Source organism: Pomacea canaliculata, linkage group LG8, assembly GCF_003073045.1.
Source record: "Pomacea canaliculata isolate SZHN2017 linkage group LG8, ASM307304v1, whole genome shotgun sequence".
Taxonomy (NCBI): Eukaryota; Metazoa; Mollusca; class Gastropoda; order Architaenioglossa; family Ampullariidae; genus Pomacea; species Pomacea canaliculata.
The window spans coordinates 28,600,010-28,625,210 of record NC_037597.1 but is presented as its reverse complement, the minus strand read 5'-3'; the positions used below and the strand labels follow the sequence as shown (position 1 = coordinate 28,625,210).

The 25,201-nt window shown below is 51.4% G+C and overlaps 2 protein-coding genes across 2 annotated transcripts in view; one reads left to right on the top strand and one right to left on the bottom strand.

Moving 5' to 3' along the window:
- The window catches only part of LOC112570948, a 52,815-nt gene that overhangs the window by 7,943 nt on the left and 19,671 nt on the right, over positions 1–25,201 (top strand). The window lies entirely within an intron of this gene.
- Positions 6,992–9,895, bottom strand: LOC112571135. Its single transcript, XM_025249949.1, has 2 exons — positions 9,668–9,895; positions 6,992–7,693 (listed from the first exon to the last, which is right to left on the bottom strand). Exons 1-2 carry the CDS (start codon positions 9,893–9,895, stop codon positions 6,992–6,994), a joined length of 930 nt encoding a protein of 309 aa, XP_025105734.1.

The following is a 25,201-nucleotide window of genomic DNA, read 5'->3' as shown; positions in this document are numbered from 1 at the left end:
GCCATTACCAAACATCTCGCTACTGACTGCTCATCTTGACAGCAGATGTCGCCAACTCCTAGGTCATGACCTCTCCCTGTTACTACCGTCTTCATTGCAACTTTATCTGTCTGCCGTTCTCTTTGTAAACGGTGGCAACGCAAAACATCACGTGTCCTCTCCTGACAGATATTTACCACCTTCTCTCCAATTTTTATTGAAACAAAAATATAAAAAAAAACCTTCATGTGGAACCCTAGACATACAGGCATACAAGGTAATGAACCAGCGGACAAAACGTCCGTTTCCATGTCTACCGTTGATGTCTGTTCATCACTCAGATCTGTATTCAGTCTTTTGTTTACACTAGATATTGAAAACCTTTTGATATTTTTTTCTAACCAATGTAATCCCGTTAATGTAAGTTCTCACTCCTAATCCTTCTAACCTCTTTAAGTTAAATTTTTCCGTCAGTTTTTTGTCTGTTCAGACTGTTGTTAGATTGTACAGGAGTCAGTCGAAGTAGAAATTATTTCTTCATCTACTTCATTATACAAACCACTCAAAGCCCTCCGTCAAATAATATTGTAAACTTCATCAAAACAAATTAACAATTTTAAAGAACTTGACATAAAAAAACAATAATTATTAAACAATTTTAAAAGACAATATATATTTATAGCTTGTACCTATCTCTCTCTATATATGTATATAATTATATATAGCATTACCTGATATCTATATATATCTATAGCATATAACTATCACTATATACAGCATGTACCTGATATATATATATAGCATGTATCTGATATCTATAATGTCTGGGAATTAGTTGCCTGTAGTAGCGTGTAATGTCTGAGAGGTAGTTGTTGTAGTAAACTGTAATGTCTGAGGTAGTTGTCTGTAGTAGCCTGTAACACGTCTGTATTAGCGTGTAACGTCTGAGAACTAATCTGTAGTAGCCTGTAATGTTTGTAACAGCCTGTAATGTCTGAGAACTAATCTGTAGCAGCCTGTAATGTCTGTAACAGCCTGTAATGTCTGAGAACTAATCTGTAGTAGCCTGTAATGTCTGTAACAGCCTGTAATGTCTGAGAACTAATCTGTAGTAGCCTGTAATGTCTGTAACAGCCTGTAATGTCTGAGAACTATCTGTAGTAGCCTGTAATGGTTGAGAGGTAGTTGTCTGTAGTAGCGTGTAATGTCTGTAGTAGCCTGTAACGTCTGAGAACTAGACGCAGCAAGCTGTAGCTGCAGGCACGGCTCCGTGTGAGCTGCTGTGGCAGACCGGAAGTGGCGCTGCGAGGAATGTCTGCGCCTTTCATCATTACGTGAGCAGCGTCAGGGCCTCTCACCTACCTCTCTCATGTGTAAGTGAGTCACGTGACTGTCAGTCATGACGTGCCGCTGTAATCCTACGGCCTGAGGAATTCACGTAGTGCGGTGTGCGGCCCGAGTTACGCCGCCTCGGGGTCAGTCCGTCTCCTGTCCCTCCCTTGCCCCACCTTCCCCACCCTCTGTGGAGTCGGGTACCCAATGCCGCCAGCTGGGGCGACTGGGCGAACTTTGCTGCACTAATCGGGTATTGAACCAGCGCGCTCTCAGTTCGGATGCCAGCGCTGTAACCACTCGGCTATCCGCTCCCCGGGAGGAGAGGGTGGAGGGGAGGAGGGGGAGGAGGAGGAGGCGTTGAAGAATGTCCGATGAAGCAGCAGAATATCGCAGCAAGTGGGAATGAGTGCAAACTGTATTCCTCCACGACAGAACTTTATTACAGGGTTTAACGGTACAAGTGCCAGATTCTGTGCTTTCCGCTCATGTACGTCACAGGCATCACGTGTCGGACTTGTGACACTCGCCACTTGCTTGTCACGTAAACAAGCAGTAACCTCCCTTTATATCGATGATTTCGCGTACAGTAACCTCCCTTATTTCCTACAAGTGAGAGGAAACGGGTGCCGTGCACCGACAGATTGGGTCGTCAACGCCTCAAAGTGACGTCACATCGTCTGAAAGTTTCTGGGTGCAACTCGTCACGTGACTGAGAGAAACCACTTGAATGAAACTTCAACAAACGAGAAATGAATGAAGCCCTACAGCCATCAGGCGACAGGAAGCCAGTTAGGCCGGACTTGTTTCTCGAAAACCGCTGCCTGTAGTCCGCGTGCCAACCCGGGTACAATGTCTTGAGACCTAGCAGCGTCTTGCCACGCCTCTCTCTTCCTCCCTCCCTCTCTCTCTCTCTTCCTCCTTCTCTCTCTCTAGACGTACACATCCCTCTCTCCTCCTCCCTCTCTCTGTGTACAGGAGCGGCACCGCCTGAACCTCTCAAGACGCCAGGGTATTAAAGGCAGCTTTTGACATTAAAGGTTGGGAAGCGGGAATATAAGTTCGGCAAGTCTCTGACATGAATATCCACAAGCTTTTTGATTTTTTTTGTTATTTTTTGAGAAGTAGTTGGTGTGCAGCATCTCTGTCTCCCATCTTCATCCTCTTCGTAAGATCACCGCTTCCACCCTGAGTGTCTTCCTCTCGAGCGCAGCATGAAAGCTGATCGTCGGCTGAGCTTAATGAGGTGACGTATGACAGCTAATAGATAGCTGTGCTAAGTAAGGTGACTATGGAAGCTGATCGCTAGCTAAATGAGGTGACGTATGAGAACGGTTGCTTGAGAAACACAAGAATGTCCTGCGGTCGGCCACATCAGCTTTTCAGAATTGTTTGAATGCGGGCAACCGTTGCGATGGCGCGTACGTATCGCCATTAACAAAGGAAAAAAAAAACTGATCAGTAAAGATGTGAGAGCTACTCGCTCAGCTGCGTAAACCCTAGGTGACGTACCTGTGACTGTCTAGTACAGACACGATCAGGTAAGGTCAAGTGCACGTTACACAAGATGTAAGTAAGGGTTCAGTCCATGTTGTCAGAAGTAGCAGAGCGTCAGCCAGACGTTTGCAGCCAACGCCAATCGATGACGTCCTCCTAACACAGGAAGCAGTACAGTGACGTCATTACAGAGCCGTTTGTTGATCGTTACGCCAGGTAGGAGGCATCAACAAAGTACACAACGTGTCCTCAAAGCCGCTGCCAGTCTCTCAACAGACTCTTATTCGGTTAGAAGCCGTTAATAGACTAGCCATTCAGATGATGAGCTGGCGACACCAGCGACACCAGCGACACCAGCACCAGCATTCCGACATCCAGACGTTGACAAAGTGTTGCTGATGGGACTGTTGAGATCTCCAGAGATAATTCTGTCAATGCGAATATTGGAAAAGGAAATTTTCATTCTTGTGGTTGACAAGAAAATCTTCACCAGAGCGGCCCTCGGCTTGCTGACGTCACAACTAACGGCTACTTCCCTCCACGTGACTTGTGAGGTCGACTTTGAAACCCTCCCAACGTCGACCAACGTTTGAGAGGAGCTGCAGATGCAGCAAAGCAGCACAAGTCAATGAAGCAGCACAAGTGAATGAAGAGGGAAAGTGTTGCTCGTGTATGCTCTTCAAGACGAGTGTGGGCGACGACTGCTGACGATGGCGCTAACTGCTGTGGGTCGTCTGCTCGTCGCTCCCTCTCCCGTTCTCGTCGTTGACTAGGTGTCAAAAACTAGAACAAAAAGTTGACAGAAACAGGAAAAGGCGGATGTAGGACAGTGTTCACAGACTGTGCGGACACCAAGGTCTGTGTAGAGGACTTTGTCGGAAATCCATGCGCGCAGCGCCGCCACCGTCAGGGCGAGAACGATTCGTGAGAAGACAAGAGGAGGGGAGGGAGAAGCAATGGAGGAAGAGTCAAAGGTTTCCATCCGGCACCAAAAAGCCTACAGCGTGTGAGGATATTGAAAGTTCGCTCGGCCAAACTCAGCCCACCCGACCAGATCACGACCGTCAGCGTTGAATCAATAGGATCACGAGTTGAAGGATGCCCAAGAAAAAGATGGCTTCATTAAGTCGCCAAAACTTGCAAGAAACGTGACCTCCCTCTCACCTCGTGCATTCGTCTCGTGCACAGCTCCCCTCACACGCTCCTCCCCTCCACCCTCGAGGTTGGCTATCCACACGACGTGGGTACCAGGCCCCCCCCGGCCCCTGTGGCCCACATGAATACTGAACATTCATTTGCTGTCGTCTAATGGATGATGAAGATGTTAGGAACTAGAATTACTGTGAGGAGCTGTGGAGGGACGGAGAGTGCTGCCAGTAATAACAGCGATGACCTCGGCCCTCCACAGCTGTTCGTCTGTGTCATCCGTGTTGGGGGGTCGGGGTGGTGGGGGCAGGCCACGTCCCTGGCTTGGCACTCGCCGCCATCGTGGACTGGGGGGACGCGGCTGCTGGCAACCTCCGCATGTTACTGCGCATGACAGGATGTTGGTTTGAGCCTGATACAATGCTACTGGGGTGGCTATACAGTGACGTCACCGACTAGCTGCACCTGTGTATAGTATCAGTGACGTCACTGTCTACTAACGGTGACATAGCTGAGTATAAAAACAGGGACGTAGCTGTGTCTAGTAACAGTGACGTAGTGGCATACGTAACAGTGTAACAGTGGATCCTGTTAGTGTGTGGAATGTCTGTAGATGTCTGTGGATGTCTGTGAGTGGTTGTGTTGTTATTTTGTCGGCTACTCACTTGTGTGGGAGGAAAAAGGGAGGACTTGCCACAGACTATTTGTAGTCGGTGAGGCTGACCCTCCCCAGACAAGGCTGTGACTGACAGGCCGGCTGTTTGATAATGGCATGGACATGCAGGTGAGTGGCAGTGGCATGACAGACTAAAGTCAGACATTGACATCAAGACGTCACTGTCACTTGCCATGTATCCCAGCATCCCCCACAAGTAGCCGCTAAAATGTTTGTCAACAAATGGAAGCTCAGATGTCAGTCTGCAGGCTGACAGCCAGTGTCTGTGTCATGTCACAGACAACGCGGTGTTGATGTCATGACCACAGATCATATTCATGCTCTCTCTGCCTGTCTCTGTCTCTCCATATGCATGTGAAATTTAGAGCCCGTCAGATGACTTGCTAAACAAGAGACAGATCACAGAGGTCACATGTTACCGGAAGTGTCCTTTCCATCTGGTGTAGAAACAACATTACCCAGGATATAGTCAAGAATAAAATAAACCGTCCAAGATCCTCCCTCTCCACCCCACCAGGCCAAGCAGTGGCTCGGCGCAAACTGTCGGCAGACACTCCACCCGCCATCACAACATTGGAACACGATCCTGCAGGGAAGGGTAGAAGAGGAGGAAGAAGACAAGGGGGAGCGAACGAAGACATTTGAGTAGACGACATCTGGTCAGACGACTTGCACGAGAGGACGAGCTCCTCATTCACTGGGTGCCACGTGGTCAAGACACAAGACACCTGGTGGTCAGGTCTGCCCAGCGCTCGGCCATAAAGATTAAAAACATCGACAAGGAAAATCACGATGATGACGATGACGGCATCGCTGTCGCTAACGGAGGTTGATGACAACAACATGGTCGGCAGCCTGAGGCTGACATACACTCTCGTGACATGAAGACTGGATTCGCTAGTCAATCTGTTTGTCAAACAGGCGGATGTACTAGGAGCCATCAGGTCTCTCGCTTCCACCCCACCAACCCACCCGCCCCCTGTAACAGAAAGTCGTTTTTTACGATTCAAATGGAAAACAGTAATAGGACTTCTGCGCATGGTTAATTTGTAATGTCTCTCTAGCGCAGTTCTTGGCGAGTGTTTTCTCTTTCTGTCGTCAGCCAAGAGCTTGCAATAAATTGCTGTCTGCTGCAAATCTTTTCTTTCGCCAGAGGGATTTCACGTCTTGCCTCCCCTTCACTCCCGCTCTGTCCGCCCGAGTGATCGCGCTTTGAGCGACTTCCGCCAGAGGGACGGCGAGAGGCGACTTTCAGCGCGAGACATGACGAGGCATGGTGAGATCTGGCGAGATCTGGCGAGGGCCGAAGTCTTTGGAGAAGGAGACGGAGACAAGCCCAATACTCGGACTTTTCGCAATCCTCCATTTCGATTAGGGGAAGAAACCCCGAAATCCCATCCTTCAAGTTGGGGAAGACGCCTGCAGTCGCCAGCTAGAAAGATCCCTTCGCCTCTGGCCGTCCTTAGTCTGGCGCCATTGCAGGACCGTTGTTAACGGCCACAGCAAGTCTCAAGACGACGCCAGCGACCTTGACACGCCTGCAACCTCATCAGCTGCCGACTTGCCGTCTTCCTTTCTTCCTCTCTGTCTCCCTCTTCCGCTGTCCATGGCCCATGCTTCGCTAAAGATTTTATCTTTGGAAACGCTTTTCATTGCCGCTCGAAAGTGTCTTCTAGGCTTTGTGTGTCCATGAGCCGAGCCGTTAGATGATCTCCCCTTGTCATGGCGCTCTTGTACTCGTTCTCTCCCCTTGTCATGGCTCCTACTCCAGGCTGGTCCCTGATACCCGCGTCTGACACAATACATGTGCCAAGGCAGAGAGATTACTTAGTAAGTACTGACATCGTGTTGCTGACAGAAGTGTGTACTAAGTGACATCGTGTTGTTGTTGACAGTAGTGTGTAGTAAGTGACATGGTGTTGCTATGTACTGTGACATCGTGTTGCTGACAGTAGTGTGTACTAAGTGACATCGTGTTGTTGTTGACAGTAGTGTGTACTAAATAACATCGTGTTGCTGACAGAAGTGTGTAGTAAGTGACATGGTGTTGCTATGTACTGTGACATCGTGTTGCTGACAGTAGTGTGTACTAAGTGACATCGTGTTGTTGTTGACAGTAGTGTGTACCAAGATAACTCAATAACAACTGACAAACTCGGTTTTCAAAGCTCGTGGACGTTAGGCGACATTATGTTGGCCGACACTGTCTTCTGACATTTCCTTTCAGAACTCATTTGTTGTGTGTCTGGGAGGACGCGAGTGGTGAATATAAAAGAGGACCTCGCTGCTGAAATATTATGGGGTGGCTGAGGTTGCACATATCTTTTAATCTTCTTCTCGCTGCTGAAATATTATGGGGTGTCAGAGGTCGAACATTTCTTGTACATGTGTCGCCTGGGTCTGGCTGGAGCTGGAAACAGGGTCTCGCAGGACACATCCTGTGACACAGTGGCTTGGAGCGTCTTCTGGTAGTCCACTGTCAGATGCATGCTGGGATGTCTGTTCTGATGAGTCTTGTAGTCCACTGTCAGATGCATGCTGGGATGTCTGTTCTGATGAGTCTTGTAGTCCACCGTCTAATGCATGCTGGGATGTCTGTTCTGATGAGTCTTGTAGTCCACTGTCAGATGCATGCTGGGATGTCTGTTCTGATGAGTCTTGTAGTCCACCGTCTAATGCATGCTGGGATGTCTGTTCTGATGAGTCTTGTAGTCCACCGTCTAATGCATGCTGGGATGTCTGTTCTGATGAGTCTTGTAGTCCACCGTCTAATGCATGCTGGGATGTCTGTTCTGATGAGTCTTGTAGTCCACTGTCAGATGCATGCTGGGATGTCTGTTCTGATGAGTCTTGTAGTCCACTGTCAGATGCATGCTGGGATGTCTGTTCTAATGAGTCTTGTAGTCCACTGTCAGATGCATGCTGGGATGTCTGTTCTAATGAGTCTTGTAGTCCACTGTCAGATGCATGCTGGGATGTCTGTTCTAATGAGTCTTGTAGTCCACTGTCAGATGCATGCTGGGATGTCTGTTCTGATGAGTCTGCTGAGATTTCCTGGGGACACTGCAGGCGACAGCAGGTGTTGGGTTAGCACGTAATGAAATTAGTTGTATCAAGTGACTCAGACTTTACCTGTGAGTGTAGAGTGAGTAGAGGCTCTAAGCCAATCACAGACCACACCTGCGGGTGTATAAAGTGTAGGACTCAGCACTTGCTCTACAGGGAGGTTAGCCCAAGTTTTCGGCATCACTTTCACACATCACCGTTGACTGGTGTGAAAGTAAGGTGCTGAAGGTGGGTGAAAGTCGCCGATCTCAAGCGGCACATGGACTGCTGAGACCGAACTTAGTCAAGTCAAACTACACTTGCGACCCGCAACTTGTTTTTCAAATCTTCTCGTGCAAACCAGCCTCCGTGTGTGGAGACAGTGTAGAAACAGCAACTCAGCGACCAGACATCCCCTCATGTGAAGAAAACATGGCGGGACTGTAGACAGCAACTCGTAGAGCAACAAAACATGGCGGAACTGTAGACAGCAACTCGTAGAGCAACAAAACATGGCGGAACTGTAGACAGCAACTCGTGGACCAAGATGTCGAAGGCAGGACTGCTGGTGTCGGCTGCTGGCCACGACGACGAGGGCGTCATTAGCAGAGCTTGAAAGGAGGGGGGGGGCCAAGAGGTTAATTGCCCTCTGTAGTGGCGCAGACCGGCTTTCTCCCCGTGAAATGAGCTGTTAATCTACAGAAGCTTGCAACATACAAGACAAGCATTTACCTAACCCTGTCCCGCCTGCTTTTAGCAGTTTTTCCCTTTCTTCTTTTCTTTCTTCTTGTCCTTTATTTAGTTTTTCCCTGTTCGTTCTCCTCTTTCTTTTGTCGGTGTTTTTCTTTCTTTGGGTTGTTTTTTGTCCGACAATGATGGAGGCCGTGTAAGGCGCACAGCAGATGCTGTGCAGCACGGAGTGTGCCGCCCGGGGCTTGCCGCGCTGCAGCAAACGTTCTTCGTTCCTACGTCACTACAAAGGTGCCGCGCTGGGTCTCACCAGTGAGCGTGAATGAGTGAACAGACACGATGTGAACAGACACGGAGTGAACAGACACGATGTGAACAGACACGGAGTGAACAGACACGATGTGAACAGACACGGAGTGAACAGACACGATGTGAACAGACACGGAGTGAACAGACACGGTTCATTAAGCACGATCCACAGGTCAGTTGCTGACGAGGAGGGGGAGGGGAGTTAAGCAAGCCCTTCAATCACGTGACGTTTATTTACATGTGGAAGTACAGTCCACTAAGATACCCGTGTGTCTGGACGCCCACAAGGGGGTAGATTGTAGGCGGGGTGGAGGTGAAGACCGGGTGTGGGGGGAGGAATGATCCTCCTGGAGAAACGGTCCAAGCCAGTGCATTAGCCACAGAGGTTCGGGAGCCGGCGCTCTGGACACCAGCGCCACCTAGCGAGCAGAATCGATGTGTGAGGTGTTGCCAGTCTCTTTGTAAGTGTGTAAGTGTGCGTGCGTGTGTGTGTGCTGGCGCCTGTGGTTGTGTCTGTGTATACGTGCGCATGTTTCTGTCTGTACATGGTGTATGCCAGTGCACACAGCTTGATTATCAACTGACTTCCTCACTCAATCCACACACCAGCGTGTGCTAACGTGTTCGTCCGCGCGCACACACATAACAAAACAAAAAGCACACACACGTACACACAGACACGCACACACAGACACGCACACACACACGCACACACAGACACACACATATGACACAACATAAGACACACGCACACGCACACAGACACACACGCACGCACACATCACAAAACATAAGACACACACACACACACACGCACACATACGCAGACATACACAGACACGCACACGCTGCCAGTAGCCGCCAGTGTGACCGTGGGTGTGTCGCCACACGGCGCCTGATCACAGATGGCGCTGGCTGTGACGCGGCTCTAATGAGGTGGCTGGGCAATCACTGCGGCTGAGGCCTCGTTAGCAGTGAATTATGGCCCCTGACATTTGGCCCAGTGAGTGGCGAAAGGTTGCTTTTGTGATTTCCACTAATAGTCTCTACACTGCAGCCGCCATCTCTGGCCAGCATCCGGGCACCGGGGCGCCGCTGTGCCATGCCGGCCGCCAGGTGCCGTGAGGGAGGAGCTGCAGTGGTGCTGGTGTCTCCAGCGCTTCCCTGTCCTTGTCCTTGTCCTTGTCCTGCCAGTGCTGCTTTACCTGGCGAGGACGTCATCCAGACAGACCCGACTTGGACTTCCTGCTTACAGAGCGCGTGACGTCCGCACAGGGACACAACTCAGTCCTGCCAACCTTTGTGACCTCCGCCATTGCTGTGGCCAAGTTCCATTCAGAGATCAGTTGTAATGTGACGAACATGTGAGAGTTCTGTCCCTGTAGGGAAGTCAAGTGTCGGGTGTCGTCAGCCTCCAACTGCTGTCTCGCGCTTGCTTGTCCTTGCTCTTTCTGTTGCCTACATCTCGGGGCGGAGCAGTTGCACGAAGCCACTTTTATGCACCCCCGACACCCCAGGTGACCCAGTCGTCCACAGACTGACCATGTGACGTCACGGCATAGCTTTGACAGTCGTCATGTGTCTCTAGGTGACGTCACAGCGGCTCTCTGTGGACCGCACACGCGTGCATCCGACTGGTGGCCATCTTTACGTTGTGAACTGACATGACAGTCGATGACACCACAACTGTCAGCAAAGTGTGCTGGAGCATGACACAAGACAGATGATGACACCACAAATGTCAAACCATTTTCTACCGGAACATGACACATGACACAGCTGTGATGGACACTAGGAGTGTGGCGGCCGACAGGTAGCGCAAGTCAGTGTCAATACGCAGCCTAAGTGATTCTACTAATTAGTCTTTGTCTGAACATAAAAGAATTAATGTTTCAATAATGAAAATGATGGATATCGATGTGACGGCGGTGTGATTGTGACTACAGCAACAAGCCTGTGTGAAGGATTTGTGATGTGACGTGGAATGTTTGTGATGTAACAGTTATCAATGGCAAGCCCCTGCTGTACACATCGTAATGTCGCACACATCTTCACAACCCCGGCAAGGCCTCATCCCCTTTCATATTTTTAGCAGTTAGCAGCGCTCCTGCCCCTCCCTCTTCTACTCACCCCCTCCCGTGTCAGCATCACCCCACGACACTCTCACACACTGGTCAGCAGCAGCAGCAGCCCTGAGTGATGTAGCCTTGTAGTCAGGGATGTAGCCCTATAATGAGTGATGTAGCCTAGTGATCAGGGATGTAGCCCTGTAATCAGGGCTTTGGTCGGCTGGAAGCAAGCAAGTGAGCGGGCATCCAAATGAGGAAGGGTTGTTGTCTTGGCCGGACTCTTACTCTCCCCCGTGTTGTCGTTAATGCAACTGTTCAATTTCCGCCCCTGATTTGCGGCGCTTGTTCAAACTGGCGTTTCCTCTCTCTCGAAGGAGACAAATATGTCTGAAGCACGAGAGATTTATTCGGAACAAATTGTTTGGCAATGCACATGGCGCCCGCGGCAACACTTGTGTTTGATGTACCTTCGCCAAGTTTGCGTTTTCCGCGCGCGGAAGTGGAAGCCGATGGTCAATTCCAGAGATTTCGTCCCTCCTCCCTCCCCGCCCGTCGGGCTGATGTCGTCTTGATGGGTGGCCGCCCCCTGGAGCGTGATGGTCGATGGGCAGGGAGGGTATCATTAGTGGCGGCCGGCGGTGATGGTCCTGGACCCCGGCGTCCGCGTCCGGGAAGGGCGATAGCCACTGAGTGACCACCTGGGAGACAAGCGGAAGAAAGGGACCGGAGGGTTGCTGGTAGTCGGAAATGATGATTGCCCTCCTCACATCCACCACAAGCGAGTGCCACTCTCGGCTAAGGGCTTGAAGGATTTCCCGATTCCCGATGAAAGTTCGAGTACACGAGGCTGACCAGCATGATGGCCACAGCGGTTAACGTGGTGATGACCACTGCTGTGTGTTGTTTGAGATGATGGTAACAACTGTAACACTGCTGTGTGTTGTTTGAGATGATGGTAACAACTGTAACACTGCTGTGTGTTGTTAGAGATGATGGTAACAACTGTAACAACTGTAACACTGCTGTGTGTTGTTAGAGATGATGGGATGTAGTCTGTAACAACTGTCACACTGCTGTGTGTTGTTAGAGATGATGGTAACAACTGTAACACTGCTGTGTGTTGTTAGAGATGATGGTAACAACTGTAACACTGCTGTGTGTTGTTTGAGATGATGGCATGTAGTCTGTAACAGTTGTGGTAACTGCTGCTCTCTTGTATATAAGATCTCGTGACATACTCTGAGGCAGCAGGTGTTTGTCAAACACACACACACAGACAAACATACACACACAAACACACACACACAGACCGACATTCTGTGAGGAGGCAAAGTGACGGCACACATCAGCTGGTGAGACACGTGTCGATGTTGGTATGAACACCAGGAGTGAACACGTCCATTTCACACTTTGTGTTCACACCTCTTAGTCTTTTGTGCTGACGAGGAAGACATGCTGCTTGTGTGGTGGCTGATATGAAAGACAAAACTCCGCTGATGCTTTTGCATGGCTAAGGATGAAAAAATATTGCAATGCTGGGCTTTGGTACTGACGACACTCACACCCCCGACTGTTGTTGTTTATTGTAAAGACCACCAGACCCCTACTGTTGTTGTTGTTGTTGTTGTTGTTGTTGTTGTTGTTCCATGTCTAAGATCATCACACCCGACTGTTGTTGTTGTTTCATGCTAAAGACAACGCCAGCCCATTATGAAGACAGGAGAGGATGTAATGAAATGCGCGGAGCAGGGCTGTGCGGGGGGCAGGAGGATGTCGGGAAGAGGGAAAAGCAAATGGCGTGTTGAGCTTCTTGCGGTTTTGCTGCAGCTGCTTGCTGCATGTTGACGTACTGCCTGCTGACCGGTCTGATGTCATTAACGGCCGCGTAGCTGTGTACAGCAGGTCACTTAGAATGGCAAGTGCTACCACGTGACTGTCTTGTCCTGTACCCACGTCATCCCCCCTCTCTCTATTACTTTACTCTTTCTCTCTCTCCACCTTGTCTCGCCATTCATCCTCCACACAAGTACCGAGACAGGTGTGGGTACATGAGCAGACTGCTGTGACGTCACATTTATTGAATTGTGTGTGTAGGGGGGTGGGGGCACCTAGAAACCAAGTGGAAGGGGTAGATAGTGGGGGGTGGAGGTGAAGTTGCACCATCAGGCAGGTAGATGACAAAGTGCTGTCTCAGATGTCCCCCCTTCATGTGTAGATTCTTGCTGAGCGAAGCTGGCTAAAAGGTTAATAAACACTCCACAGGCTTGGCGCTGGCTGCTGATGGGTTAACTCAGTCTGCCACTCTCCTTAGTTGCGACGATAACAAGCTCGATGATTTTAACTGAATCCGCCCTCAACCTTCCCGATGAGGACACGTAGACTGAGCTTGACATGTCATGACGTCACTGATGGTCGGCACTCCACAAACACACGTCACGTGGTCAAGATGTTGTGTCACCACAGTGTGACATGTCACAGCCTGCCTGCCACTGCCGTCCTCTTTACACAGACAAACAGAAGTGTGCATTAGTAACAATAAATAAATAAAGATTTTGTCACTATCCTGTCTTATCAACAACATTACAATGACAAACACACTACAGACTATTTACTCGCAAATCTTAGTGAGAAGAAATTGCAGTCACTAACCTCCAGTGTGTTAGTGTGTTTGTTTGTTTGTTTGTGTTAGTGTGTTGTGTGTTTGTGATTCTAGTTTGTGTATCCACCCTGTAGCACCCGCACTTGCTCGGGTTGTAAGGACTCTGTACAACTGTACATCAGGAAGTAGACGAAGAAAGAAGCAGGGAGACAACGGATGAAACAACTCAAAATAAACATCAGTCCACATCTACAACATTGCGGATCCTCGCCAATGGACCGCCAACTGTAAACAATGCAAAGTTGTTATTTTAATCACTCGTTTCCCGGAATAGCCGGGGTGTATTTACCTCGCACCTTGAATATATTTCTCACCGAAATAATATCTTTGCTTGTGATCACACTTGGCAGTGGGAAACTGTTCAACTGACAACATTTGTCCTTCAGTCATTCTCACAATGTCTGAACTGGAAACATCGAACGCGTGCTTGTCTGCGTGTCTTTCTCACCCGAATGACGAACAGGTAGACAGGCCGCGTGCGTGTCTGTCCCATCATGCCCTCCTGTGTTCGGTTCCTCCCGTGACAGACGTCCCTGGCTTGCCCCTCAAAGTCTGAATTTTTAACATGATCGACAAGATGAATTCATGCTGCTATACAAACACTGATACACTCATTGAAATTGTCTTGGCGGTGGGATTAAATGATTGGCGGGCCGGACGTTCCCTCCCCCGACAGGTGGGGTTGCGGAAGGTCAGGCAGGTGGGGGAGGGCACCGCCATCTCTTCTGGCCCCAAGACGAGGACTGTGACACTCCTGTTAGACTTATCTCTGGATGTCACTGCAGTTATTCCTCAGAACTAGGGATTTGCTAAATTAATCCAGTCATTGAGCAGCTTTGAGTAGGTCCTCCATCTGACAGCATGAATGACCTGTGACCGGTCCTTGACACTCGCCAATCAGGTTTCTTTTTCTGACCTCGAGGACGTCCGTCCTTTTGGTGCCGCAAAGACCTGTCTTCAGTCAGACATCTTGTCGAGGACATGACCGAACCGAACTGGTTTTTGTCGTTTAACGGTAGCGAGCAGAAGTCCTTGAAGACTAATGTCTGGATCGTCTGCGTTTTCAACCGCACAGCATGATGGGAGCGATTAGGGACTTGTAGAGCTTGAAATTAATGGCGAAGCTTATACTTCTGCTGTCCCGGGTTTTACTCAGTCCGGCCATCGCTGCAGTCGATGCTGTGATTCGATGTCTGCCGCGCAGCTGCTGTCGCCACCGGACTTGACGTTGTGTACAGCCTCACCTTGTACATCGCACGTGCAGCTCTGCTTTTCCTTCTTTGACGATGTCCACCATGACTTTGCTCTCGTCGTTTCACTGTAAGTGTGAGTTGTGGTTTGTCCTGAAGTGTGTACCACACTGTATTCTCGTCGTGCTCACTCGGAGGCTGGTGAAGCGTCACTTGAGCCCTCCCCCTATACACCCACTTGTGAAATGCCATCCTCCTCCGGCCACACCAGCTTCACTGACACACCTGACTGCAGGAAATGAATCGATTTGTAAAGAAATAAATCAGCATTACCCAAACTCCACTTGACTCAAGTCGAGGCTGTCGTTAAGAAAAGTGAAATAAGCTGAGGGTAGGACTGGCGGCCATTACAAAAATGTCGCGCAACACGACGCGTAGCAGCAGCAGCCTTGGGACTGCAGAAAGTCTGATTTTCAAAGGACTTCCGGTCGATCTCTTAAGAGGCGATGTAAGCAGCACAAAGTTGGCCCGATATAAGTGGAGGATAACTGCGATACCGGGAGGCAATTACTGGTCTGTCAATAGAGGGCGGAGAAGGAAGGCGTGTCGCAGAAGGGAAGATGGGTGGGAGGGAGGTGGTCGTGGAGTGTGTGGGAGGCGGGGGAGGGGGCACAAACGCAATTAAGTGTCTGGACAGTGTCAGCGTCCTGCTGACAGCGCCCCCTGTGGCCAACAGCAAGGGACTAATGTCTGTCCTTGACCTTCACCTGTCCGCCCACCCCACGCACCCCATCTCTCATTCGCCGTGGTGCACGTGCAGGCCACTATTGGGCTGGTCACGTGACCACATCGCGTTTGTCAGAAAATGTGAATCGGCGTGAGAGCTGTTGAGTGAGGTTCCTGCTGCCCTAGTGTAGAGCCTGAAGTATCCACACACAGCAGCGCCATCTGCCCAGTGTAGAGCCTGAAGTATCCACACACAGCAGCGCCATCTTGCCCGCAGTCAAACGTCTTAATGGTCTCCCTTGCGGTCGTTTGCCCGGCAGCCCATTGCTGCGCTTAACTTTGTTATCTCCCTTTTAATGCGACATCACACAGCAGCTACGGCCCCTGTTTAACCTGGTTATGCCCCTTTAATTCAGCGGCACTTAGCCAACCGTGGCCAGCGTTCTGCCTCGTTACGTCTTGAGACCACGATAGACCTGCCTCCACCTCAACCCTGGATGTCACTGTCTGTGGTAGGGGAGGGGGAGCGAATCGCGCGGTGTCCCTCCGCTCATCCGAGACTTTGTAATCACATCTCACATTTGACGTCATCTCACGCGGAACTTTGTGATCTCATTGAGACTTTGTAATCACATCTCGCAATGACCTCAGTCCTCTTCTTTTTGACATCTAGTGTGAGATCCTTTCATCTTTGTTTTCTTTCCCCTTGTGTGTAGTTTGGTATGTGAGCTAAATATAGTGCTGTAGCCTGGGATGTAGGTGTACACTGAGCATAGGATGTAGGTGTGTAGCCTATAGTGTGTGTCATATAGTGTACGTAGCATGTAGTGTATGTGTCAATACAATGACATAGTGTGTGTAGTATGTAGCCTACCGTCTATAGGGCCTATAGTGTATGTGGCCTATAGTGTATGTATCAATAGACGTGTAGCCGACACGGTATGTAAGCACACGATACGTAGATGACATCCACCATCACTGACACTAAGTAATGTAACATCTCCCTTAACTGTCATTAATAGCATGTCTTACTTAATCCCACGTGACACAGCGGCTGTCTTAAGTGACATGTCAACCCTGGTATCAAGCAGCTCATCCTGTCACAATGTCTGTACTTGTCCTGTCTCCATGTCTACATCCCTCTGTCTCCATGTCTGCCTGAACTCTGTCCATGTCTACAGTTGCTGTCTCCCTGTCCTACGTGGCATGTCTCATCAACCCTCAGGGTAACTGAGGGCGGACGTGAGTATCTGGCGTCTCGTGTTGTAGCCATGTTGTAGTCGTCCTGTCTGTCTCGCTCTCGGTTGTGCCGTAGTCGCGTCATCATGCTGTCTACACTCTTCACTCTCACATCACAAACACGTCGGTCGTCATATGTGTGATGTCTGTCTCTTTTTCTTCTTCCTTCCACGACAAAGACAAGACTGTAGGCTGCCAATCCGCGGGTTCCAGTCGGACAGGAAAGCCGCCGGCGGGCGGAACGGAGCGAGGAAAATGCGGGGCGGAAGCTGCCGCAGACGAGAACATGGCGCAGGTCTTTTGAAACGTCCACAAACACAAGCTGCCTCCGTGTCTGGGGGGAGGCAGGCCTGGTGCTAGCTACTCTGATTGCAGTTTGCACAAAAACACGCGCCTGGCGGGACACTTTGTGCAAAGGCTCCGCTCTCGCGGAAGTGCGCCCAGTTCAAAACGAGGCTGGATCCCAAAAAGGGCCACAACTCTGTGCCAGCCAAGCGTGTAAAGCGGAAATGAGAAGCGGATTGTGTCTCCTGAAGCATCTTTTTCCAAAAGCTTGAGATCGTCGATGGTGTGGGTGGGTGGAGTGTACGAGTTCTAATTATCTCCCATTGATCGTCTGCTGATCAGACGTAAAGTCCACGTCAGGGGAGGTCACTCTAGCTTGTATGTGGGACCTGGCCAGTGTGACTTGTCGGGTGCTTAATAGGCTTCGACGCATCGAGCCTAGCTGCCTAGCTGCCTAGCTGCGGGTAGCGCCTGGGTGGACTGATGCCTGTGAGCGTGCACGTGGGTGACTCGAGTAGCGTCCAGCATCACGTAGTGTCAAAGGTCACCCGAGAGCTCGTGCTGGTGATCCAGCCACGAACCATCCGACCAACTAACCATTCCGCGTTGAGCTACGTCACGTGATGTCACGTGATCTCGAGGAGGCCGGGACATGAGTGCGCTGCTGCTGTCCGCCCCGTGTTTTGCCAGCATGACAAAGGTGGACGAGGGGGGTCGGCGTGGCTGCCGGTGTTTGTTGCGGCTGCTGCCAATCGATTTGCTTGTAAATACACAAAATCTAAGTTGAAGTCAGCGAAATCTCTTCACGTGCCAACCGAGTAACCTCCCCTGCTGATGAGGTGGCTCGTGTGTTCAAGACTGGGATCCACGCTTCTGAGCCTTCAAAGGGTTTGCATCTTGTTTAAGCGTTTGTCCGGCGGAAAATAGTTTCAGCTGCTGCCCTCTCTGTCGGCGCCGTGGACATCGATGTACAATGGTGTGGCAGTTATCTCCTCCTGTACCCTCTCAATGAGGGGAAGCCTCTGGATCGTTTGTGAGGTCCCGAATGTTCTCTATGAGGGCCTGGGAACTGGGCAGGTGAGCACAGCGGGGCAGACGAGGGAGCATTGGCAGAGTGACTAGAGCACAGACACCGAGCACTCACCTCGGATTACAGTCTGTAGGACCCTGAAAGCAATCGCCACCCGCTCACAGAAGGCGACTGACCTGCACAAAGCGGCGGCAAATCAAAGCCATCAGTCAGGGTGGCCTTGTCTCCTCCGATGTGTGCGCCACCTAGCACCCTGGCCGGTCACTTAACCTCACAAAATTGCGCTGGCCTCCCCTTTGAGTCGCTGCCAGACAAGGATGGCGCTCCAGACCCAGTCTTGAAGAGGCCCAGACGCAGTGAGTGGCAGCTGCGAAGAGATTGGAGGACCCGGGGTCACGCGCATTGAGTGACGGGGTCACGGCCATCTGAGGATGGCGCGCTGCAAGGTAACTGGCTGCTGGAACCGCAGGGAACCTCTGTGACCGCTGCCGATGGAGGAACAAATATGAGCAGGCAAGCGAGCAAACACACACACACACGGAGTTTAAAGCGATGCTGTGTGTCAACATAGATGTTGATTGGCGAGATGATGTACACCAACAAGGATGACGGGAGAGAGGAGATGGAAACACGGAGTAAACAAACTAATTGACATGCCGTCAGTGGACATGTCAACGTCAAAGAAACGGAAACCGAGGAGACGGTTGGCAGGCGGTCCACAGGCCATGACCGCCATCTTGTAAGTCGTCATCGCGTTGATGATTGGCTGGTTTGAGCTCGCGATAAACTTTGATGACGTCATGTCCCGGTGGATTAGGAACCAGGGGCCAAGGAGGGAGCCTCCCCCTCATAACAGATACCGAGCAGGCTAGACAGTCTTTCTTACTCCTTCCCCATTGCATGTAATTCGTCTCTAAGTGCGAGTAAGGTCGAGCAGCCGAGAGAGAGAGAGGAGAAATCGTGATGACAGAACAGAATAAACAGCAGTCGTGCTTTGACTTGCAGCCCCGTGCTAAGGTCGGGTACGGTTGTACTCATTACAGAATTCATTACAGCAGGCGCAGGCTTGTGTTAGCACACTGATATGCAAATGTGATTGATATCATCAAAAACTGTGTCTTCTGAATGTTCTAGAATTTCTTGTGACTGCGATAACCAGGGAATCATTTTTTAAGTATTTTTGTTTCTGTTTAAGTGTTGCTTTGTCTGTGAAGGCTTCACACTGTGATGCTACCGTCGGGTACCGTGTGTGTGTGTGTGACTACAGTCACGCACCTTCTCAGTTTTTCTCGTCACGTGCGAGTGTCAGCGTCCTGGACTGTCGGCACGGAGTCCGTCTTCATCTCCAGAGCCCAGCATCTTCCTACCTCTGTGTCCATCTGAAAAGATCAAAACCTCTTTTGTTTGAGTAGAAAGATGCTCGCCATGATGCTCTGCCTTCTTCATCAGAAATTATCATCGAAATGATGGGAAATGATCCAGGGCCTGCAAATGACAGGTTACAGCACAGAAATAAACAGTCCTAGTAAAATAAGCTTGACTGAAGCCTGGGTTCTTCCCTGTATGCGCATCACAGGTCTATGACCTTTGACCTATGACCGCCTCAGAATTAGCATTCGCCTCTCCGCCACGTCGCTCCGCTGTGGAACCTGACAGAAGACCGGCTTGTCATCAACACTGAATGAAATAAAGCGCGTGGTCGCTTGGTACAACATGAATACTTCAGTGCAGTGTGCATGATGGGATAGCTTGACAGCAGGGAAATGAGAGAAGAGGAGAGGAATGAAGTGAATAAATAGCCGCCTGTACTAGCCACTAGCTGACTAGTGGAGTCTAGCCTCTTGCTATCCACCTACTCACTAGTGGAGTCTAGCATTTTGCTATCCACCTGCTGACTAGTGGAGTCTAGCATCATACCATCCACTTGGTGACCTACTGACTAGTGGAGTCTAGCCTCTTGCTATCCACCTGCCCCGTGTCGGCGCCGACTGTTGCAGAAGAATTTTGTGTCTTCTTGTAGGAGGCCCTTGCCGCTGATGACTACACCAGCGACTGTTGTAGTAGACGTGGGTTAGTGTCAGTCTAGTTGTTAGTGTCAGTCTTGTTGTGCCACAGCTGCAGCTGGAGGCGGTGACCAGCCGTGAAGCTGTCCGGCCAGCCTCTCAGGCGGACGTGCTGCAGGCAGCAACAAGATGCAGCAGCAACAACATCCAGCAACAAAACGCAGACGACCAGTCTGCCGACCTCCACAACGAGATTAAAACACCGAAGAGGTGGAGGAGAAACAGGCGGCAGGAGGAAAACATTGCAAACATGGCGAACAGGGCTCCCACCCGACTAAACTGATGTAGCAGAGGGAGGGAGGAGCTCCTGGGGAGGGTGGAGGCGGGCTAACGACTTCACGTTGAGGTGTGGAGGTGTGCTCCTTGTTGGACCCCGTGCTCAAGCCCCTACTTGCACTGATCGTGGCCAAACAGAAGGAGGAGTGGGGGGAGGTGTCGAGATGGAGGAGGGAGAGTCGATGTTATGTCAGCGTGTGTTTGGCCAGGCAGACATCAACAGGGGTCGTCACCCGCCACGTGTTGACAGACGGTGTTGCCAGTAAAATAACGATTTTCATCTGTATCCTCTAATGTCATCATCATCACCAGACCAGGGTACACCTGGTGAGGGAGAGTCAGGGGGGTGGGGTGGGTGGGTGGAGAGAAAAACGTGGAGAACTAACTTCTCAGCGGCTGTCGGTGCTGGTCCTGCTGGTCCTCCGTGTCATGGCGACTTTGTAGTCGAAAGAAAATGTTGGACCATCTGAGACTTGTCCCACCTGAGGAGCTGCGTGCCTCCGTTATTCTAAGGCAGACCCCACGACCCCTCCATTGCCTTGTTACGTCACCATTACTGGGGCTGGGGTCGGGAGGTGCGTGCCGTGCATGTCGTCAGGAGGGTGACACACACACTGGAGAGGAGGATTCTTGTCGGCAGACCGCTACTCGTCGCCATGTTAAGGTGAAGGTCGCTCTGTGACCTTGTTGTTGGTTGTTGGAGACAAGGTCAGCGTGTTGTGTGAGGGGAGCGTATCTCCTCCCCCGTGCTGCTCCTCCCTCCCCTTCCCTGTAAGTTGGTCCTTTGAACACACGTGTGGGGTAGGACTAGTGTGGGTAAGAGGTTAGCCGCGCGCTGCTCCGCATTGGGAAGGCGCTAGTGTGGGGTAGGCCTAGTGTGGGGATAGGAGGCGCTAGTGTGGGGTAGGAGGCGCGTGTGGGGTAGGAGCCGCTAGTGTGGGGTAGGAGGCGCTAGTGTGGGGTAGGAGGCGCGTGTGGGGTAGGAGGCGCTAGTGTGGGGTAGGAGGCGCTAGTGTGGGGTAGGAGGCGCTAGTGTGGGGTAGGAGGCGCTAGTGTGGGGTAGGAGGCTCTAGTGTGGGGTAGGAGCGTATAGAGGTAGCGACTGACAACTGTCAATCCTAGGCTTGAGCGGTGGTTTGCGGATCCTGTGCTGTTAACCTCAACGTTTACCTCCCTCCAATGTACCCTCAAGTTCAGGAGGTCATGCCGGTCACGTGGTACCTCAGACCAACTGGCCTCGCTCAATTGTTGTGAGAGGAGGTTACTGGGGTCCACGAGGACTGTGTTTCCTAACACAGTCATCGGTTGACTTCTCATCTGAAGGTAAACGTCGTTGGCGAGAGGTCCTCGTCGGCTTATCGCTTTACATTATCTCGCGATGTCTGTTAAAGAAAACTTCCTGTCGGCATCGCTCTACGTCACCTGATGACGTACTGCAGACCCGTACATTACGACAGTGAGGCTTGTCACCAAGCTCACTGAGCTAAACAGACGGCCTGCCAGCCCTCTCGACCCTCCACTGCCGTGGGCCCGGAACCATTGCAGGGAGACAACCCTTCGGAGGCTGTGCCGGACAGTAATGGCACGCCCTCAGTTGCGTCATACGGTCGGTGCGTAAGAGAAAGATAGGATGCGGGCACAGCAGACGTGGCCCTGGGGCCATGATAGGGCGGGGGGAGGAGAGGTGGGGCCTGACTCACCCCCGGAGTCCAAAGACACCCCCACCTCCCGCTCCTCCCCCTCCTCCTCTGTGAAAGCGGCGGCTGCTGACGAGTGTGGGAACAGGAGACCGAAGGCTGAGAGAAACTTGATCGTCGCTTGAGTGCACGTGACCACCCCACGTGACGCCCCACGTGGCTGTTGATGTCGCCATCAAAGAGGACTCGGCCACCAGAGGGCGGCGTCTACAAGCAGACGGAGCGGAGAGGTGGGGGACGCCGCTGTCGTCAGACGTTTCTTCCAGCCCAACGACACTTGACAAGGGGCGCAATCACCAAAATTGATTGGATCCCGCGGGATGAAATAGAGTTTTGACATGCATCTCCACCGCGCGCTTTCTTACCGCATCCTCATCTGCAAACTTCCATACAAGCTGCAAGACATGCCGTTAAAAACGCCTCCCGCCGCGCTGATCACACACAAAAAAAATTCATTAACCGACGAGACGATCGTCATCCCTCGGAAAAGAAAATGTTAGCGATTATCTCCCCTCTCTCTTCCCATCCTGCTTCGCGATTTCGATTTTCGTTCCTTTTGCGACTGTAGTCGCTTGTGGTGGTAGAAATATAATATCAGCTGGCTGACAAAGGCTAATCTTTCTTCAATCAACAGCTGCGCTATAAATAATTTCCCCCAGGCCCCCATCTTCGCAATGTTTGCAACATCCGACACTCGCCGTCTGGAATCGTCTTCATGATCGGTGCTGGAAGTCTTCAGGCCTGATGCTGGACACTGCAGTCTCTGCCCCCTCCCTGAGGTCTCTTCATTGTTTGCGCGCCTCACTTAGTTGTGCGCATGCGCCAGACTTGAGGGGCATCATGTCCAGGGTGGCACAGCCTCAATCCCAGCAGGACGTTGATGACGCTTCCCAGCTGCGCCGCTTGCTGCGCATTGTGTTCATATCCGGCTCCAAATGTTTTTTTCCTGCAGGAACGGGTGTCATGTCCGCTGCGTAAATGTTGTCGACGATTTCCGATAATCGCCGCATCATCGGCACTTTGTGGACGCGCAGCGAAGGCAAACAAGCAAAGTGAGGAGATAATCCAGCCAACAAGTCGTTATAGCAAGTCCAGGCTGCATCGTCTCCCCTGGCGATGGTAGGCAAGCAGATGTATCGACCTCCGCATGGCCGCCAGCTGCCAGACTCATGTTGGAGATGAAAGGAGGCCACATGCCATGGCTGCCTGTGCTAAACACTCCATGATCCACAGTAGTTTTATTTATCATGTGCTGTGGTCGCCGCTGGGTGGCGCTGGTAGCCATCCCCAGTTCTGTGAGTTGTCGTCACGCCACTCGCCAGGGGCGCTACAGTCCGTGTCACGTGGGGTGCGAGAGGATGCGGGCTGACCTTGTCACGTGACTCACCTAGTCAGATGTCAGATGTAAAAGACAGTCTGTAACAGCTGTAGTGGTCACGTGACAGGTAACTGGGTGCTGCTACATCTTTCTTCTGAATACTGTCTTCGGGTTGTGACTTGTGGGGGAGACACTTGAAAGCCCACGTGAGGGTCTCTTGTGTAAATAAAACTGCACCAAGCCCTTAACCCTACCGTTAAACCAAACATACTCCAAACCCTAACTGTAAACCTATTATAACACACGCACACACACAAATAACGCACACAACACGGAACACACACACCACACACAAGCTCTGCAGCCCTAACAAGGACTGGTATCACAGACCAGCACAAGGTGTCAGTCACCTGTGAAGGTGTTTATCTTGTCTTAGCTGACAACATCAAAGGACGGCGGCGTACGCATGCGTGGAAGATGTCAGAATGAAAGTTTTGTTGTTTATGTCGGCGTGAGTGATCTTGTCAATGTCTGACCGTGTCTCATCGGTTAGTAAGACCTCACCCAGCCTCTCCAGTCAGCAGCTATACCCAGAAATGCTATACCCCTGATTTTACTGACGACAAAAGAAGGGGTTGGGCTACTCTAACTACCGTGTCCTAGACACGATGAGCCACTTTTGCTAGTTGCCCTTACGGTCGCTGCAAGGCTGGCGAGTAGCTGACAGCTAGACTGTCGGGTTAGTTAGCTGCTGGTTAGCCATCTAGCTACTACTGAGCCCTGCGTACCCTGTGTACCCTGTGCAGTACCCAGTGCACCGACCTAAGAAGCAAACGAGGCTCGTCTGTCGGGTAGGGGGAGCTGGGGTAGTCAGCTGCTTGATGGTGATTGGCTAGTATGGATCGGCAAGGGCAGTGAATTCTTCTTGGCCTCGCATGTAACTTGTAGACGAAAAGCTGTCATCTTTAGTCTGGCAGCAACCGTCGGCAGAAAATATTTTTGATAAACTGTCGGCCGATGAGACGGCGATCTACATCAATCCTGCCGCTGCAATGGGCGCCATGACAGATCCGGGGAACATCCGGACAACTCGTTTAGATTTATGGATTAATTGTGAACTCCGCCCCGAGGCTCTTTCAGCAGCCGACTTTCCACTTGGTCGCAGTGCGTGTTTACTCCACGCTGTTGACACTCACGACGGCCGCAGTGTTTGGCCGCCACTTTGTGCCCCTCCACTCGGACACAGATGTCTGGGTACTCCGCACCCGGCCAGCCACCAGCATGGCGGCGCATGGCACTGGCGAGACTCGGAGATTGCAAGCCAGGTACCCACGCATTTCCGGTCAACTCAGTTGATTCTGGCGGTTGTCTGTTAATTACCCGCCCCTGATCTCTGGCGGCCTTCATTGATTGGGTACCAATCGCGCACAGACGGGTATTGGAGTCATCGACCGCTAGTGGGGGGAGGGGGACTGAGGAGGGAGGGGACCAAGGAGGGAGGGGAGGGGACCAGGCGGAGGAGTGGCAGGAGAGTAGCGCCATCTTCGCGCGGCGGTAATTGATCGCGGTGTAAATGCACAATTACTCCCCAGGCTTCAGGGCGGGGTGGGGAGCATGGGGGTGGGGAGCATGGGGGGTGGGGAGAGGGAGGCAGAGCGCGGGACGCAAAGAGATTAAACCCTGATTCACGGCCGCATGTTGTCTTCCGCTCCTCCCGGCGTCCTCCGCGCGCCTGTTTACACAGACTCAAAGAATAAAAGGAAAACCTTCCGCCGCAGGCTGGGGGACTCGCTGGTGCCTCCATCGGGTTAGGGCTCGCTGTGTCGTCTGAAGCCAAAGGCATGAGGACGAATGGTGCTCGCCCCTGTTTCCAGAATAGCTTTAGTACTCCGCTAACTGCTGGGTGGCTGGCTGTCAGGATGGACTGAGTGTTTGTTCACTCGCTCTGGCTTCTCGCCATCCGGGGCCTGTCCTT